This window comes from Elephas maximus, chromosome X, assembly GCF_024166365.1.
Source record: "Elephas maximus indicus isolate mEleMax1 chromosome X, mEleMax1 primary haplotype, whole genome shotgun sequence".
In the NCBI taxonomy this organism is placed as follows: domain Eukaryota; kingdom Metazoa; phylum Chordata; class Mammalia; order Proboscidea; family Elephantidae; genus Elephas; species Elephas maximus.
In genome coordinates this window covers 79821394-79839651 of record NC_064846.1, presented here as the reverse complement: position 1 = coordinate 79839651, position 18258 = coordinate 79821394, and the positions used below count along the sequence as shown (strand labels likewise).

The 18258-nt window shown below is 36.9% G+C and overlaps 1 protein-coding gene across 1 annotated transcript in view; it reads right to left on the bottom strand.

Annotated features, from left to right (window-relative positions):
• Positions 1-18258, bottom strand: part of POF1B (POF1B actin binding protein) — a 110120-nt gene that overhangs the window by 28593 nt on the left and 63269 nt on the right. The window contains exons 7-11 of the mRNA XM_049873282.1: positions 12564-12694; positions 8448-8475; positions 7089-7163; positions 1537-1629; positions 580-693 (exon numbers count right to left, since the gene is read on the bottom strand). Coding sequence (XP_049729239.1) covers positions 580-693; positions 1537-1629; positions 7089-7163; positions 8448-8475; positions 12564-12694 — 441 coding nt within the window. The remainder of the gene's footprint in view (positions 1-579; positions 694-1536; positions 1630-7088; positions 7164-8447; positions 8476-12563; positions 12695-18258) is intronic.

Sequence of the window (18258 nt, the reverse complement as noted above, 5' to 3'; positions counted from 1 at the left end):
CTGGAAAATAAATAAGGAAGGCTAAAGAAGAATTGATGCCTTTGAATTATGGTGTTGGTGAAGAATATTAAATATACCATGGACTGCCAGAAGAATGAACAAATCTGTCTTAGAAGAAGTACAGCCAGAGTACATCTCGTGTACTTTGGACATATTACCAGGAGGAACCAATCCCTGGAAGAGGATATCATGTTTGGTAAGGTATAGGGTCAGCAAAAAAGAGGAAGACCCTCAACAAGATGGACTGACACAGAGGCTGCAACAATGAGCTCAAATATAGCAATAATTGTGAGGATGTTGCAGGACTGGGGCAATGTTTCATTCTGTTGTTCATAGGGTGGCTACGAGTCAGAACCTACTCAATGGGACCTAACAATAACAACAATGATCTTTTTTTTTTTTTAGAGGGCTTTCAGTCATTGAAAATAGTCAAAACCACTCAATTCTCATATGAACTAATGATTCCATCATACTTTAAGTCTAATTTTCTGGGTTGTATTTTATAACTCCAATGTGCCAGTAATTATGCATGTGCGAAGTTATAAATCTAGTTTATCGTCAGTGAAAACATCAAATTACCTGCTGCTGGCGATTATTTGCTCTCACTGATGCCAAAAGTTCTTCATACTCTTTTATTTGCGTTTCTTTGAATGCCAAGTCTTTCTCAAGTCTTAACTTGTCATTTTCCAGTAACTAGAAGTATAAAGTATTTGTTATGAATGAGAGTTACAGAAACTTGTCAACAGTCGCATAATATAAAGACTGGCTTTATGTTGGAAAATTTCAGTAAACACTTGATTCATTTGTAGTCGCATAATTAAACAGAATTCTTAAAAGTTAAGCAAACTAAGGAATAGGAAAGGACTGAAAATTTTAAAAAACTACATTGAAAGAGACATTTGATTGACTAACTCTAAGTGCAAAGAAGCAGAACCTTTTGAACTATTTTAATGTTTTTCCCCAGCCTACAAAGACCCCTTGTTAATCCCAGCAGGTGACGAATTTTCAAATTAGAGTCTAAATGTGTTCATCAGAACCCAGAAACAAAAAAACCTTCTCCAAAGTACTCGAGGAGTTATTCATTGTATGAAAAGCATTCTGAATGTACCTACATGATGGCATCAAGAGCACCAATTTAAATAGAGAATAGAAAGGTTAAGTTCTTGGAGAGAAGTTTTCAAGTTAGTATGTCTGAAGAGAAATTCCGAGTATGCTTTATTATTACAGAAAAGGGTGAACTTCCTATTCAATGGGCAAGCTATTTCCACACTTTAAGTATTAAGTCACCTTAATGATAACCTCAAATAATGAGTGTACATCCAAAATCCTTTTGTTTACACATTTGACAGGTGCTTTCTTCTCACTCTACCCTAATTAACTCTTTCATGAAAATGATTTAGCTGTGTCTGGCTTAGCATAGTTTCGTGTTATATTAAAAATTTTTTTTTTTGTAAAGCAGACCAAATGTCTCGACTTCTGCATTAGGAAGCTATGAACTAGAAAGGCTGTAGAAAGAAAAATTAAAGTAAATCTTACTGTCAAGTCATTTTGAAGATGTCCAAGTTCCTCCCGTATGTTGCTGAATGTGGACAGTACTAGTCGAAGTGACTTATCAGACATCCCCCTCATCTGGAGGAAAAAAACGATTGATAGTTTATTTTAACTAACAATTGAAAATAAGCAATGTAAGTGACAGTAATCTTAGTTTTCTGTTGCTATGGGTAAACTTATTAGCAATTTTATTTTTGGTATTGAAGTATTATAACAATGATTTAGGACATCTTGTCAATAGTGTGCTTAAGTAACCCAAGCAATATTGTTGAAGAGATCGTAGTCAGGTGTTTAGAACAAAGGTCTATTTTTTTTCCGTGATGATGCATCACCTTTCTCATAAGACAGAATTGAATCTTCAAATTCTCAAATTTACTTTTATTCTTTATTTAAAAGATTGGAAGAGATAAAGACGATCAACTTATAAAAAATAAAACACATCTCCCTAAATGTGCTTTCAAGTGCAAAGATTTTGCCTGAGGTGCGAAGAAGATAATACTAATTAAGTTTAACTTCAAAGAATAGAGCCATCTCAAATTTTAAAGAACAGGGAGAAAATCCTTTCACAGATTAAACTCATTTCTTGAAAGAAAAAAGTTTTAAGAAAAAAAAAGATGACTTCCACTTCTGGAAAGATGGAGTAGAAATAATTTTCTTTACTTCTTCCACTAAGTATAACTAAAAACCCTGGACATTATATATAAAACAAATATAAGAAGGCCCTGAAAGGTGAAAAGGGAGAAGGGTTAAGGACCTTGGGACCTGATGAATGGCACAGCAATGAGTTCTCTGGCTTTTCCTTTTGCCTCAAATATCCCAGACTTGATGTTGCAGAAGCAAGTAACCCAGAAACACCAGTGGGTACAGACAAAAAAAAAAAAAGCCCCAAAAGAAGCTGACTCTAGTCAAAGGACCAAGAAAGGGGCAGCCTAGCAAGACAGAAATATTTTAGACAATAATCACTCCACTTTTTTTTTTTATAGCTAAACACCACAGAAAAAACTGTGAACACATCTCCACCCAAACAGTCAAAGGCCAAGAGGAGAGCCTGCATTTCTACCCTCACCAGGTTCTAACGAGGTGCCCCAACCTTCTTCCTCATTGGGTTGGTGTCAGAGGAGGCAGCATTTTCATCCCCACGGGGCAATAACAAAACCCCAAGCACTGTGGTGTCAGTTGAGACCACATGGAGAACCTGAACTTCCACTCCTATCCAGTAGTAGTGAGATGCCACTCTTCTTCCCCTCGGGGTGGTGTCAGAGGAGTCCTAGTGGAGAGTCAGGACTTTTATCCATGCTCAGTTGAAATTAGGCATCCCCCTTCCTCGGCACAGAGTCGATGGAGGCCATGTGGAGAGCAGTAATAAGACATTCCTCCCTATCCCAGTTAGGGAGATATCAGGGAGAGCCTAATAGGGAGCCAGAATACCCCAACCCACCTAGCAAGAATAAAGAGCTCCTCCTCCCCCCAGTGTCAACAGAGGCTGAGTAGGGAATCCGGACCTCCATCCCCATCTGGCAGCAACAAGGTAGCACCCCCACTTCCCCTATTGGATCAGTATCAGAGGAGGCCTGTTAAAACAGAAGGTTTGAATAAGACCCAGAGTCTCATAGCATAATATTTAAAATGTCCAGGTTTCAGTAGAGAATTTCTCATTATTCCAAGAACCAGGAAAATCTCAACTTGATTGAGAAAAGACAATCAGTAGATTCCAACACCAAGATGACAGAGATGTTAGAATTATCTGACAAGGATTTTAAAACAGCCAACATGAAATGCTTCAACAAGAAATTATGAACACCATTGAGACAAATAAAAAATAGAAAATCTCAGCAAAGAAATAGAAGGTATAAAAAGAAACCAAATGGACATTTTAGAACTGAAAAGCACAATAAGAAAATAAAACACTTCAATGGATGGGCTAAAAACAGAACAGTGAGAACAGAAGAACGAATCAGTGAGCTTGAAGACAGAACAATAGGAAGTACCCAATCTGAATAACAGAAAATAGATTTAAAAAAATGAACAGAGCTTCAGGGACCTGTGGGGACTATAAGAAAAGATGTAACATTTATGTCATCAGCATTCCTGAAGGAAAGGAGAGAGTGGGCCTAAAAAAGTATTTGAAGAAATAACAGCTGAAAACGTCCCCAAATTAGCAGAAGAAATCAAAACAAAAAAATTCAAGAAGCTGAGCAAACACCGAATAGTATTAAAACCCAAAGAAATCAATGCCCAGGAAAATCAGAGTCAAGGTTATGAAAACTAAAGAACAACAACAACAAAAAAAAACTTGAAAGCAGTGAGAGAAACCTTCACTATAGTGGAAAAACAATTCAAATGACAGTGAATTGCTCATCAGAAACCATGGAGAGCAGAAGGAAGCGGCATGCCATTTTTTCAAGTGCTGAAAGAAAGGAACTGTTAGCCATGAATTCTATATCAAGTGAAAATACCCTTTAGGAATGAAGGGAAAATCAAGACATTTTAAGATGAAGGAAAACAAGAAGAATTTGTTGCCAGCAAAAAGCAAAATGAGACAAAAACAACAAAAAAGTTGCCATAAATGGATGTCCCAAAAACCCAGTGCCGTCGAGTCGATTCCGACTCATAGCGACCCTATAGGGCAGAGTAGAACTGCCCCAAAATGGATGTAGAGGAAATAATTAAGACAATTACATTACAAATGCAGAGGGTTAAGGGAAGAAAGGGGAACAAAGGTTTCTAGAGTTCACTGAAACTGGTAAATTCTCAGCACCAGCACATTTTACTAGATAAGTCTGGGTATATAACGTAATACCTAGAAAAACCACTAAATAACTATACAAAGAGATACACTCAAAAGTACTATAAATAAATCAAAATGGAATTTTAAAATATATCCTAGTAACCCACAGGAAGGAAAGCAAAGAAAACAGAGAAACAAAGAAACAAGAAACCAAACCAAACCAAACAAAAAGGGAGAGAGAACAAACAGAAAACAAAAAATGAAAATGACAGGTCTAACTCTATCAATAATCACAAATGGTCCAAATATACCAATTAAAAGACAGAGATTGGCAGAGTAGGCTAAAAAAATTACCCAGCTATATGTTGCCTACAAGAAACTCACTTCAAATACAAAATTAAAAAAAAAAAAACCAAAGAAAAAGGTTGGATAAAAGATATACCATACAAATATTAATCAAAAAAGAAAACAGAAGTGGCTATATTAATATTAGATAAAATCAACTTCAGAGCAAAGAAAATTACCAGGGACAAAGAGAGACATTACATAATGATAAAAAGGTTAACCTAATATTAGATAAAATCAACTTCAGAGCAAAGAAAATTACCAGGGACAAAGAGAGACATTACATAATGATAAAAAGGTTAACCCAGCAGGAAGACATAGCAATCCTAAATGTTTATGCACCAAACAGCAGTGCTGAAAAATGTGTGAAGCAAAACTGATAGAACTGAAAGGAGAAATATATCCACAGTTAAAGCCAAAGACTTGTATATCCTCTCTCAGCAACTGCTAGACCTACTTAGCAGGAAATCAGCAAGGATATAGAAGAACTCAATAACACCATCACCCAAAAGACCTCATCGACATTTACAGGACACCCCTCCCAAGAATAGCAGAACATACATTCTTTTAAGCACCCATGGAACATATACCAAGATGGATTCTATCTTAGACCATAAAACAACTGCAACCATCTTAAAAGAACTGAACTCTCAACAGGCTGTATTCTCTGACCACAATGAACTAGAAATCAATAACAGAAAGACAACAGGAAAGTCTCTAAACCTTTAGAAACTAAACAATACAGTTCTAAACATTCCATGCGTCAAATAGGAAGTCTCAAGGCAAATTAAAAAAATACATAGAATTGAAAATATAAAACATTAAATGTATATCAAAACTTTCAGGACATAGCAAAAGCCATGTGAGAGGGAAATTTATAGCACTGAAATGCTCACATTGGAAAAGAAGAAAAGTTTCAAATCAATAATCTAAGTTCCTATCTCAAGAGAGTAGGAAAAGAAGAGCAACAGAAACCCAAAGCCGGCAGAAGGAAGGAAATAGTGAAGATAAGAACAGAAATCAATAAAATTGAAAGCAGGAAAGCAGTAGAGAAAATCAGTGAAACTAAAATCTGGTTCTTGGAAAAAAAACAATAAGATTAACAATCCTCCAGCAAGATTTCCAAAAAGAAAAGAGAGAAGACACAAATTACTAATATCAGGAATAAAACAGAGGCTACTGACCCTGAAGGCACAAGGGGATACTATGAACAACTCTGCACACACAAATTTGACAACAAAGGTGAAATGGACCAATTCCTTAAAAAACACAAACTACCACGACTTATCAAATATGAAACAGATGGTACAGTGGTTAAGAGCTTGGCTGCTAACCAAATGGTTGGCAGTTCAAATCCACCAGCTGCTCTTTGGAAATCTCATGGGGCAGTCCTAGTCTATCCTATAGGGTCGCTATGAGTTGACTCAATGGCAAGGGGTTTGGTTTTGATTTGTAACTATTAAGGAAATTGAATTTGTAATTTTAAAATACTCCCCCCCCCCAAAAAAAAAATTTCTCCAGGCCCAGATGGTTTCACTGGAGAATTCTAGCAAACGTTTAAAGAAGAGTTAACACCAAGTCTTTTCCAGAAAATACAGAAGAGGGAAACGCTTCCCAATTCATTTTATGAAACTAGTATTACTCTGATACCAAAACCAGACAAAGACAATACAAGCAAAGAAAATTTCAGAGCAATATCTCTCATGAACGTAGAAAAAGTTTTCCACAGAAATAGGCCTAGAATATACTTGGAATGGATATCCCATCATCATAAATAATATTAAAGATGCCTCCAAGATTTAAGTGCTCGAGTATAGGTGATCCCCACATCACTCCTCTCTCTATAACACAGCCCATGTGCCATTAAAAATAATATTTCATTTGTTTTACAAATATTTCACCAGGTCCGATACTTGGATGATAAGCAAACGTCTGACACCAAATATCAAAGTTAAAAATTTGCCTCAGTAGACAAAACTAGATTATCTTTAGAATGCTTTCTTGTAAATACTTGTACTCTTCTTTATGGTCATATTTTTTCAGTGCTTATCTTGATCTGTGGTCTCTCCTTTCATCATAGGATAATTTACCATCCTAGTGGTTTCTAGTCTTCCACAACTCAGAAAAGCAAGGCAGTAGCCTTTCCATCTCTCACTGCTGGGGGTAAGGTGGGGTGGAATCTGTAGAAGATGGAATGGAGAAGAGGAAGACAAAGGCTGTGGGTTAAAGTCTCAGTGCACTAAAGCACTGAGTAGAGAATAGGGGCATTCCTCAGCAAGGAGTAGTATTTCTAGAATGCTTTTCTGCATGCTAGTTGTTCGATGCTATTTTTGATGGTCTGACTAATCTATCATGCAACTTCTGTTTAACCAAAGTATAAACCACTTCATTCCCTTAATTAAGGGAAGCATCCTGGGCTAGCACTTAGTGTTGATTTCACATCCCCGCTCCTGAACTTCCTCACCTGCAGAATATAGCGAATTTGTTGTTTTGTAAATTCTGAAAGTCCTTTAGGAATCAATGATTCAATGTCTTCTGACTGTAAAAAAAAAAAAAAAAAAGATGCTTAGTATTAAACACACATTAGTATTTTACTTGTAGGGTCAGCAGCCCAGATTTTGGTGAAATGGGGCATATTTTTAGGGATATTAAAAATTCACTTTTTGAACAATAGCTTCTCCCAACTTCATTCTTAGCCTTATCATTTTTTGCTTTTAAAAAATCAATTATTCTACGTATACCATGGAAAAAAAAATTTTTTTTTTTCATGGAAAGAGCCCTCAATTTTAGGTATTTTAGTGAAACCAGACTTGCCATTTCTATTAAACATTTTTAAAATGTGTAATTTAAAAACAAAAGGATTATCTATACAATTCCGGTGAACATTTTATTTCAGTGTGTCTTTTAATAACTGGAAGTTTTTTTTTTTGGAGGGTCTATCTATCCCACTGCCATCGAGTCGATTTTTGGAGGGTAGGTATAACATTTTAGAGGCTTTTTTTTTAAATAATGAAAACAGCAAATAAAACAAAATTATAGGTGTTACAGAGCTTGTTAAGAATTTACATAGAGCTGTGTCACAGCAACGTTGAATTCCCTGGGTGGTGCAAACAGTTAACATCCTGAGCTGCTAACTGAAAGCTTAAAGGTTCCAGTCCACCCAGAGGTGTCTCAGAAAAAAAGGCCTGGTTATCCGTTTCAAAATATCAGCCATTGAAAATCCTGTGATTCTACTCTGACACACATGGGGTCGTAATGTGTCAGAATTGACTTGATTACAACTGGTAGTAGTAGTAGTACAGCGACATTGATAAGCTTCAACTAATTTTAAGCGAGAAGCTGAATTCAAGTTAGTATTTTTAAAAGGCCATTTAGGGCTTGATGAATTACTATGATGAATGCAATATACCAATATATTGGAAATAAAGATGAAAATTAACACAAAAAGAGGCAATTGTACTTTTTATTATGCTTAAACCAATTTTTTTTCTCTATTTGACGACTTATGCCACTAAAGGCAATTATTAATAAAATATGCTCATGTAATAGAATTAATACTTGAGCAAAACTTTAAGTTGCAGGCAATTTGGCATGGGACATAAAAGACCAAATTAAAGCAAAATGATGAGCATTTTTGGTGAATGATTATTAGTCTTACAGACATTACAAAGATATATTAAAGCAAGAGAAGATCATTATTTCTTTCACTAACCTGTGTTTCATTCCAATAAATGTACGAAACTAAAGAAATATTACTAGTGCAAATATCAGAATCTACTTTTATTATTAACTGTATTTGACTTTCAGCTATTTTCGCACTTACCTCATCTGTAGACTCAAAGTCTTGTTTGCTACAAGGATGAAATAACAAGATAAACATCCTTAGGAAATGTATTCATTGATCGCATACAAATCTTAGTGTTCTATTATTTTTATCTTACTTTTTGATATATCATACTAGCACTGAGTCAACTTATAATTACAAATGAAAATGCTTAAAATAACTAAAATGAAATGGTATTGACAAAAATGAAGTCATTTTCATGGAATTAACTGATCTATTTTAAACAAACAACAAGTGGTTAACAAACCAAGAAAATGTGCACAATTGGTTAGTATCATCCATTAGCACTAGTCCATTTGTGGCTAGAAGTCCTGGTACTTGGCAAAACCTGGGTTAATAAATAGCAATAATAGCCATTCTCTATTTCCACCTCCCTTTTCTCCTTCTTGTATTGTTCCAGTTCAGTGCTGATTCCAGCTTCTCTCTCCAGTGTCTTCAAGTTCTTCATGCCTTCTTTATCAAAATCAAAACTTGCAAGACATGACTGAGTAACTCATTCAGCCTAGACTACAGTATAAATGGCAGTGATGAGACTTGAAGAATATTTGCATTTTTTATATAGGGACAAAGCCTTAAGCAAAATGACCAAAATTCTAGTGAGATAATTGAATTTCTAGCACCAAAATCTAGTGGAGGAGGGTTTGGTCATGGGGTTCAGGAGGCCTTTTGTGGACCCATGTTATAGAGGTAAATGCTTCAGGAGAATTGTTAGTGGCTTTATGGCACTAGTTTTTTCTTTCTTTCTTTTTTTTTTATAGCACTCTGGTTCTCCTCATAGCACTCTGGTACTTGCTCCTTTGGGGGATGGTGCAAACTTGGAGGGACACAGTTCTACTGTTGTCAGTGTGTCACAGACAGGCCCTTATTTTTGCCTGCTTGCTCCCTCTGCACTCAGTAGAAGAATGAGGCCTGAAATACATGTGGTGAACATACTTCGCAAATATGAAACCAGTGCACGTGCATGGTCTGACAGCAAGACAGAATATTTGAAAGTAAGGCAGACTTAGAACATCCTAGATATACGATTGCCATACCCTCAGTACACAAGAAAAGTACATTAGCTAGTACATGAGCCCCTCCCTACCCTTGCCTTCTAAGTGGTCGCTTATGAGTAATATATTGCTCACAAAGATAAGTGGGTCGCTCACTGTGCAAAACAACTTACATGCCCTTATAAAAATACACTGGCTGGTGTGGAGAAGAAGAACTGAAGGTCCTGTTTCCCAAGGCATGACTGCACATATGCAATTGTCTGTCTGTATGCACGTGCGATTTCCCGTGTTGCCCAACACAGAGGTTGTGAGGAGGCCCTAGCAAAAACATGAAATATCTTCTAGTTTTTCACTGTAATGTTTTACTAAAGTAACTGCGTGTGTATGTTGGAAGCTAAAATAAGTTAAAATACGAATCACAATGCAGTTTTAGTAGCCTTGCATCACTGTTAACTACTGTTAACTGAAATGATAGCATTGCTAGATCTTTTGTGTTATAAAACACACTAATCCTTTTTTCTTCCAATCCCAACCTAGTAGACATGTCCCTAGTCACTTGCCTCTTTCTACAAATAGGAAAAAAAAATTATACAAAGAAACAAAACAAGGAACAATCAACAGTACTTAATATTGGAATTTTTTTAAGTAACCAGAATGGTTTCATGAGACAACCTTCCTTTTCTGAGCATGCAGCCCACTCATTGCTGAGTTGCAGTTTGGAAAAAGCAAAGTGGAGACAAAAGGGAAGGGAAAGAGAGGAAACAAAGACAGCAGAGCAGGGAGGTGGAAAGGTCAGTGCTGATCACATCTTCATTCAGCACCGGGCGCTGGAGGCTAGAATTACATCCAGCGAAAAAGAAACCGAGTAGTGCTCACTATATGCCATCCCACTGCCTAGGAAGGAAGGAAGGGAACAGAAAAAACATAAGAAGAAAGAAAGAAGGGCAAAAAAGAGAGTGAAGAGAAAGAAACTGACAGCCATCTGACAAACAAAAACTCTTAAGTACCAAGACTTTGTGAGACCTTCTCCACTCTGGAATAAACGTTTACTAATATGGACACGTTAGCTTTCCATGTTCTTTTTGGTATTTTTAGCTACTTTGGGAATAAAATGCAAGGCTTTCCAGTGCTTAATTACAGATTTAGGTCACTCATGTATGTATATTTATCAAAACTCCTCAATGAGAAGAAATCATTCCAAAGCACTGGATCACACCTTTCTCTGGATGATCATTATGAAATAATTTAGCTTCTTTTGCTCAGTTACTTTCTCTACTTCCATTTAGCATGGGCCTAATACATTTGGAATATATTTAACTCTCATTCTATAGATCTTTATTGCGTAGCTACATTGTTAGGGACGTGTGCTCTGAACTGTTGTTGCCCAATACAAAACACGAATATTATCCTGTCCTGTACTTGGAAACCCTGGTGGCGTAGTGGTTAAGTGCTACAGTTACTATGCAAAGGGCTGGCAGTTCGAATCCACCAGGCTCTCCTTGGAAACCCTGTGGGGCAGTTCTACTCTGTCCTATACGGTTGCTATGAGTTGGAATCGACTCGACAGCAACGGGTTTGGTTTTTACAGGTGGTACTTCACACAAACATAGTTGTTCCAAGGTAAAATTTGAACAATGTAAAACCAATATAAATCCTGTGACCTTTCCAAATTTGACAATTCAAAAAATTGATATTTCCTTCCAATTTGTCTTCAATATCTTAAACAATTTGCCTGATGTTACACATTTAGTATATCAAAGGTTATGTGATTTGCCTAAGGCAAAAAGGTTCTCCGAGCGTGGATTCTAGGCCCAGCTTTTGCCACTTTTGTAAACTTTGGTCACTGATTCTCAAAACTGAGTGTGCATCAGAATTGCCTGGAAGGTTTGCTGAAACACAGATCGCTGGGCACCACTATTTCTGATTCTGTAGGTCTATTTTCAACAAGTTCCTATATGACGCTGACACTACTTGTGTCATAAGTACAGGTCTTAACTCATTTACTGCTTGTAAGAAATCTATGAGATAAATACGATTATTATAACCCCTGTTTTACAGATGAAGAAACTAGGTGCAGAGAGCCTTAACAACTTATCTGTTGCTCAACTGCTAACCGAATGGTCGGCAGTTCATACTCACCCAACGGCTGTGCTCCCATAAAGATTACAGCCTACAAAACCTTATGGGGCCGTTATACCCTGTCATATGGAATCAGTATGAACTGGATTTGACCCAACGGCACCTAATAACAGACATCTGATATGTAACAAAAACTGAGACGTGAACCCAAGATATGAACTCTGGATGCAAAATCAGAGTGCTTAAGCACTATGTCTCTCTCTATATGCCCCTTAATTTTACAATGTTATACTTTGATAGAGATATTCACTGGGTACCGCTAATGCAAAGAATAGAAGCACCTCAACCATACTAAGGATCTAAGGAAGACTTCGTAGAAGAGCTGAGTGATCTTTTATAAGCGAAAGAGTACTTACAAAAGTTTGAATCCATCTCAAGCACTTAGTAGCTATGTGACTTTAAGTTAATAACTTACTCTCCATCTGAAAATGCAGACTTGAAGAGAATAAGTTACTTTGTACGTTATTGTGTAAGTTAGATAATATAGACAAAGCACTAAAGACAATGCATATTAAACTATGGCCTCTATATGCAGAGCACACTTCAGTGGAAGGCAAACAGTAATGTCAGTGATTGGCAGTGGGACTGAATTATGTATCAGCGGTATAATATTTCAAAACAAGTCATAGTATGCCATGAAATTTTTTTTGAGCTCCTTGTCCAAGAAGTTGCTCTTGCATCAAACTGCATTACAATGAAAAAAAAAAAAAGAAAAGGTATACAAAATTCTTTATTGATCTGAAAATAACTGGTGTGGTCTTCTTTGATGATTTTCATAAAGTTCTCTCCTTAAAGAAAACTAATAATTTCTGAAATCCGGTAAAGGGCTTGAGCAATATTTTATCTCTTAAAATTGGATATTTGCTCAGTTTTCCTCATATAGTTCCCATTTCCCCATTAAAAATACTAGTGTTGTAAAATGTTTCATAACTACAAGATAAGGCAAATGTTATGTCTACAGTACCTTCCTCCAATTCTCTGCAAATGTTCTAATAAGCAGTGGTATAGGTCCATATTCTTACGGCTTAGATCAGCAAGCAACTCTCCAAAATACTTGGGGTCCAATTTTTCAGGGCCAGCATCCTGAATTATAACCTGAAGAAAGCATCAATCATAATTATAAACAATATTAAGTTTTTCTGAGTTTGCAGATGTTTTGACATGGAATGAGAACAAGTAAAATAAAGTATTAATGCAAGTAACTCATTTCAAAGTCATCACATAAATTAAGCCACTAAATTTTCTATCCGAAGCATGCATTCTTCACTGTGGGAGGATTTTAAAGGAAAAGTGACATTACACTAACATTTTCAGTTTCATTTCAGTCAAGGCTGAGTGGTATAATGAATGCAAAATTTGTAAAATTTATGTAAAAAGTATTTAACATAGGTGCTTAATTAAAACAGCAAAACAAGTAAATCAAAACCTCTAAATCATCCATTATCACAAAGGGCTTAGTCATCCATCTCCTTGGGGAAAAGAAAATGTGAATTGTTTAAATTATACTGTTTATAGAAAATTACTTTCATTTACACTTACATCTTCTCAGTGACAGCCAGCTTGATTTAGTAGTATATCTTAAAGTTAGATTAAATAAAACTACTTAATTCAATATGTTTTTGTGTATTTCTTGCTGGACTGTCTTCATTTATCATTTGGACTACATATCTAGTCAATCTGACATGGGAAAGAGTAGCTCAGGGCCAAGTGTAGAAAATTCATAGACTGCTGAGACATTTGAAATGCTGAGCACAAATTATTATGAATAGAGTCCTAGATAAGACACATTCTATTGACTTCATATGCTTTGGTACCAAACTTTTTAATATTGTTTGGCCACCTTGCCTCCCATCCCCAAGACACACTGCCACACTGCCTGGAGGATAATAACCTAGGTTGCATGCCATACTATCTTTGATATTGCATGTGGGACCAAAGACCAAAACCACTGCCATCGAGTCGGCCAAAGGGACCCCATAAACACATTTATTCCTAGATATGTAGATGGTAAATGGACTTCAGACTTGACCCTTGGTACTTCCTTTTCAGCCTGTGCTCTGAATGCAGACACTAAAATATCCTGCACGTTGGAGAAAATGGGAGGACTGCAAAGTAAGCAAAGATGAAGATTCATAATCGTGTCTGGGATATGAAATCATTCACAAAATACTGGTAAGTGAAAAAAGCAAGATACAAACTAGTGTGTAGTATCATTACGTTTTTATTAAGATATGTAAGAATACATCACAATGTTAGCATTTATTTCTGAGCGGTGGATTTTTTTTTCTTTTTTGCCTATCTGTGCGTTCTATTTTTTTCTATAAGGAAAAGAGTTCAATTCTATGTTAAAAAAAAGGGAAAAACCAAAACAAACAAAACAAAACTATACTTTTGTAGAGTTTTACTTGCTATTTATTTTCTTTAGCAATCTTTACATGTTCCCATTGGAGTTGTTTTCCTAGGCAGGTAATTGCGTCCTAAACAGAATAAAGTCTCCTATACGGAGGCATGAGTAGGCACGAGTAGATAGGTAAACTTGTAAAGTCAATATCATCACACCTCAAAAACAAACAAACAAACATTACTGTCAAGTCGACTCCGATTCATAGCGACCCTATAAAACAGAGTAGAACTGCCCAATACGGTTTCCAAGGAGCAGCTAGTAGATTCAAACTGCTGACCATTTGGTTAGCAGCCAAATGCTTAACCGCTGTGCCACCAGGGCTCCAATATCACACATAGTATGCTTAAATGTCACAGAATTAAAAAGTAGTGCGTGTGTGTGTATGAGTGCACATATGCCAGTTGCCGTTGAGTCAATTCTGACTCATGGTGAGTGACCCCATGTGTTTCAACGTAGAATTGCACCCCATAGGGTTCTTAATGGCTGTGACCTCTTGGAAGCAGATCAACCTTCTGAGGTGCCTCTAGGTGGTTTTGAATAGCAAACCTTTCAGTTAGTAGCCTAGCGCTTAACCTTTTATGCCACCCATGGACATATATAACCCAGGGACAGATATATAATCTTTAAATGCTTACACGAACATACTAACACTTTCTATTTCTCAACTTTCTCTCTACTCCAGTCATAGTAGATCTCGTTGTCCTGGGCACACACCTTACTAGTCCTGACTCTGGGCCTTTACTTGTGTTGTTCGCTGCTTAGAATATCCTTTATCCTTGGCTGTCTATCTAAATCTTACCTGTTCTTTGAAGTGCATCTTAAGATATATTACCTTCATGAAAACTGAAACTATGTCATCCAACAAACTAAATTCTATTTAGGTCTTTGGGGTGTTACCTTGAATTGTTTTTACACTATCTTACACATGTAAGCTTTGTTCCCTCAGTACCTTCTCACTACCACAAAAGAAAAAAATCAAACTTAAGAGCAAAGAATGAGTCACACATTTTGGTGTGTTCTGTAGAATCTAGCATAGTACTGATTGAACACCCTAGAGCTGCTCAGTAAGTACTTGCTAAATTGCAAAAAACAATCTCACTAGAACTGACCCCAAATGCCAGCTGATTCTGGATACAATTTTCTCACAGGTTTCTCTCTTAAAGCAGCCAACCAAGAACAGGTAAGAAAGCCAAGTATAGTATAGGCAATGCTTCCCCAAGAATGTTGCGAGCCAAGTATAGTATAGGCAACGCTTCTCCAAGAATGTTGCGTGGTCCCTTGCACACTCTTCCTAAGTTCAAATCAGTATAATTGCAACAACTTCAATGAACTGACTTTTAAGTTCTATCTAGACGTCTGGATTTTGGCCATCAGCTCCTCAGTGACAGAGCCTGCTCAAGAAATCAAGGCCAATATTAGGCAAGACTTTATTCAGAATAATCCTGAATGCTGAAAAGTTTATTTAATGTTTTATTTATGCATTTCCCCTTTGTTGTTGTTGTTAGATGCCATCAAGTCGGCTCCAACTCATAGCGACCCTATGTACAGAAGAAGAAAACACTGCCTGGTCCAGTGCCAACCTCACAATCGTTGTTATCCTTGAGCCCATTGATGCAGCCACTGTGTCAATCCATCTCGTTGAGGGTCTTCCTCTTTTTTACTGACTCTCTACTTTACCAAGCATGATGCCCTTCTCCAGGAACTGATCCCTCCTGATTACATGTCCAGAGTATGTGAGACTAAGTCTCGCTATCCTTGCTTCTAAGGAACATTCTACCTGTACTTCTTCCAAGACAGATTTGTTTGTCCTTTTGGCAGGCCATGGTATATTTAATATTCTTCGACAGCACCGTAATTCAAAGGCGTCAATTCTTCTTTGGTCTTCCATATTCATCACCCAGCTTTCGCATGCAAATGAGGCTATTGAAAACACCAGGGCTTGGGTCAGGCACACCTTAGTCCTTAAAGTTAAATCTATGTTTTTTAACCCTTTAAAGAGGTCTTTTGCAGCAGATTTGTCCAATGCAATATGTCGTTTGATTTCTTGACTGCTGCTTCCACGGGTGTTGATTGTGGATCCAAGTAAAAGGAAATCCTTGACAACTTCAATCTTTTCTCTGTTTATCTTGATGTTGTTTATTGGTCCATCTATAAGGATGTTTGTTTTCTTTATGCTGAGGTGTAATCCATACTGAAGGCTGTAGTCTTTGATCCTCATTAGCAAGTGCTTCCAGTCCTCTTCACTTTCAGCAAGCAAGGTTGTGTCATCTGGATATTGCAGGCTGTTAATGATTTTTCCTGCAATCCTGATGCCCCATTCTTTTTCATGTAGTTCAGCTTCTCAGATTATTTTCTCAGCATACAGATTGAATAAGTACGATGAAAGAATACAAGCCTGACACACACCTTTCCTGACTTTAAACCACACAGTATCCCCTTGATCTTTCTGTTCAAATGACTGCCTCTTGATTTATGTACAGGTTCCTCATGAGCACAATTAAGTGTTCTGGAATTCCCTTTCTTCACAATGTCACCCATAATTTGTTATAATCCACACAGTCGAGTGCTGTTGCATAGTCAATAAAACACGGTTAAGCATCTTTCTGGTATTCTCCGTTGTCAGCTAAGATCCATCTCACATCAGCAATAATATCCATGGTTCCACATCGTCTTCTGAATCAGGCTCGAATTTCTGGCAGTTCCCTGTCAATGTGTACTGCTGCAACTGCTTTTGAATGATCTTCAGCAAAATTTTACTTGTGTGTGATATTAATTATACCGTTCAATAATTTTCCCATTTGGTTGGATCACCTTTCTTTGGAATGGGCACAAGTATGGGCCTCTTCCAGTTAGTTGGCCAGGTAGCTGTCTTCCAAATTTTTTTGGCATAGGTGAGCAAACACCTCCAAGGCTGCTTCCGTTTGTTGAAACATCTCAGTTGGTATTCCGTCAATTCCTGGAGCATTGTTTTTTTGCCAATGCCTTCAGTGCAGCTTGGACTTCTTCCTTCAATACCATCAGTTCTTGATCATATGCTACCTCCTGAAATGGTTGAACATCGACCAATTCTTTTTGATACAGTGACTCTGTGTATTCCTTCCATCTTCTTTTGATGCTTCCTGAGTCATTCAGTATTTTAGCCAATGAATCCTTCAGTATTACAACTCGAGCCTTGAATTTTTTCTTCAGATCTTTCAGCTTGAGAAATGCCTAGCATGTTCTTCCCTTTTGATTTTCTAACTCCAGGTCTTTGCACGTGGCATCATAATACTTTACTCTGTCTTCTGGAGCCACCCTTTGAAATTTCCCCCTTATGGATCATTTATATAGTCACCACAGTGGGAATGGACTTCAAAAATGATTTCAAGTATTATTTTAAAATCAAGGTTAGCTGGATAAGAGGGAAATCTAAGGACCACATGTTACTTCACTGATCTTCAGGTCATTTCTGTAGCTGTAGCTGGCCAGGTAGACAGCCCATTTTTCCCTTGTCACTCCATGTGTGTACCTTTCAAAATTGCAATTTTCCCTGGTAGAAGCAGGCATCTCGTTAGTCAGGTGTAATCAAGGGGCTGAGCTCCCATGCTGGAGTCTCCAAACAGCTAATTGCATGTTTACTGTTTTGCATATTTTTCTTGCTGAGCTGATTATAATCCCCTCATTGTGCTGTGAAAATCATATTTCTTTCCCTCTTAATTTGATTCATTTGACAAAAGAAATTTCTTATTTTTAAAAAATACTTATTTCTTAAAGGACAAATATTGTATGATCTCACTTTTATAAGAAGACAAGAATGGATACATAAACAGAGACCAACTGTCATTAGTGATTACCAGGGATGGATGGTGAAGAGAGGGGAGTAACTACCCAGATAGCAGACACCTGTTTTATATATATATATATATATATATATATATATATATATATATATATATATACACATATGTTTTGATGATGGGAAAAGTAGTATTGAATGTGGGTGAAGAGTGCACAGCTTGACCAAAGTAAGTGATGTCACTAAGAAGTACACAAAAGAATGTTTTTGATAAAGAATATGCATGCACATATACATGTATCTATATGTATGTGCATATATATGTATGTGTGTGAATGCGTATACATCCATATACATAGTAAACCACATGGAGGTACAGTTCCGTATACTTCTTAGACATAACCAAATACCTCACAATATTGGTTTCCTGGGTTTGAAGGCTTAGGACCATAGTCTCTTGGGAAAACTTGGCCAACTGAC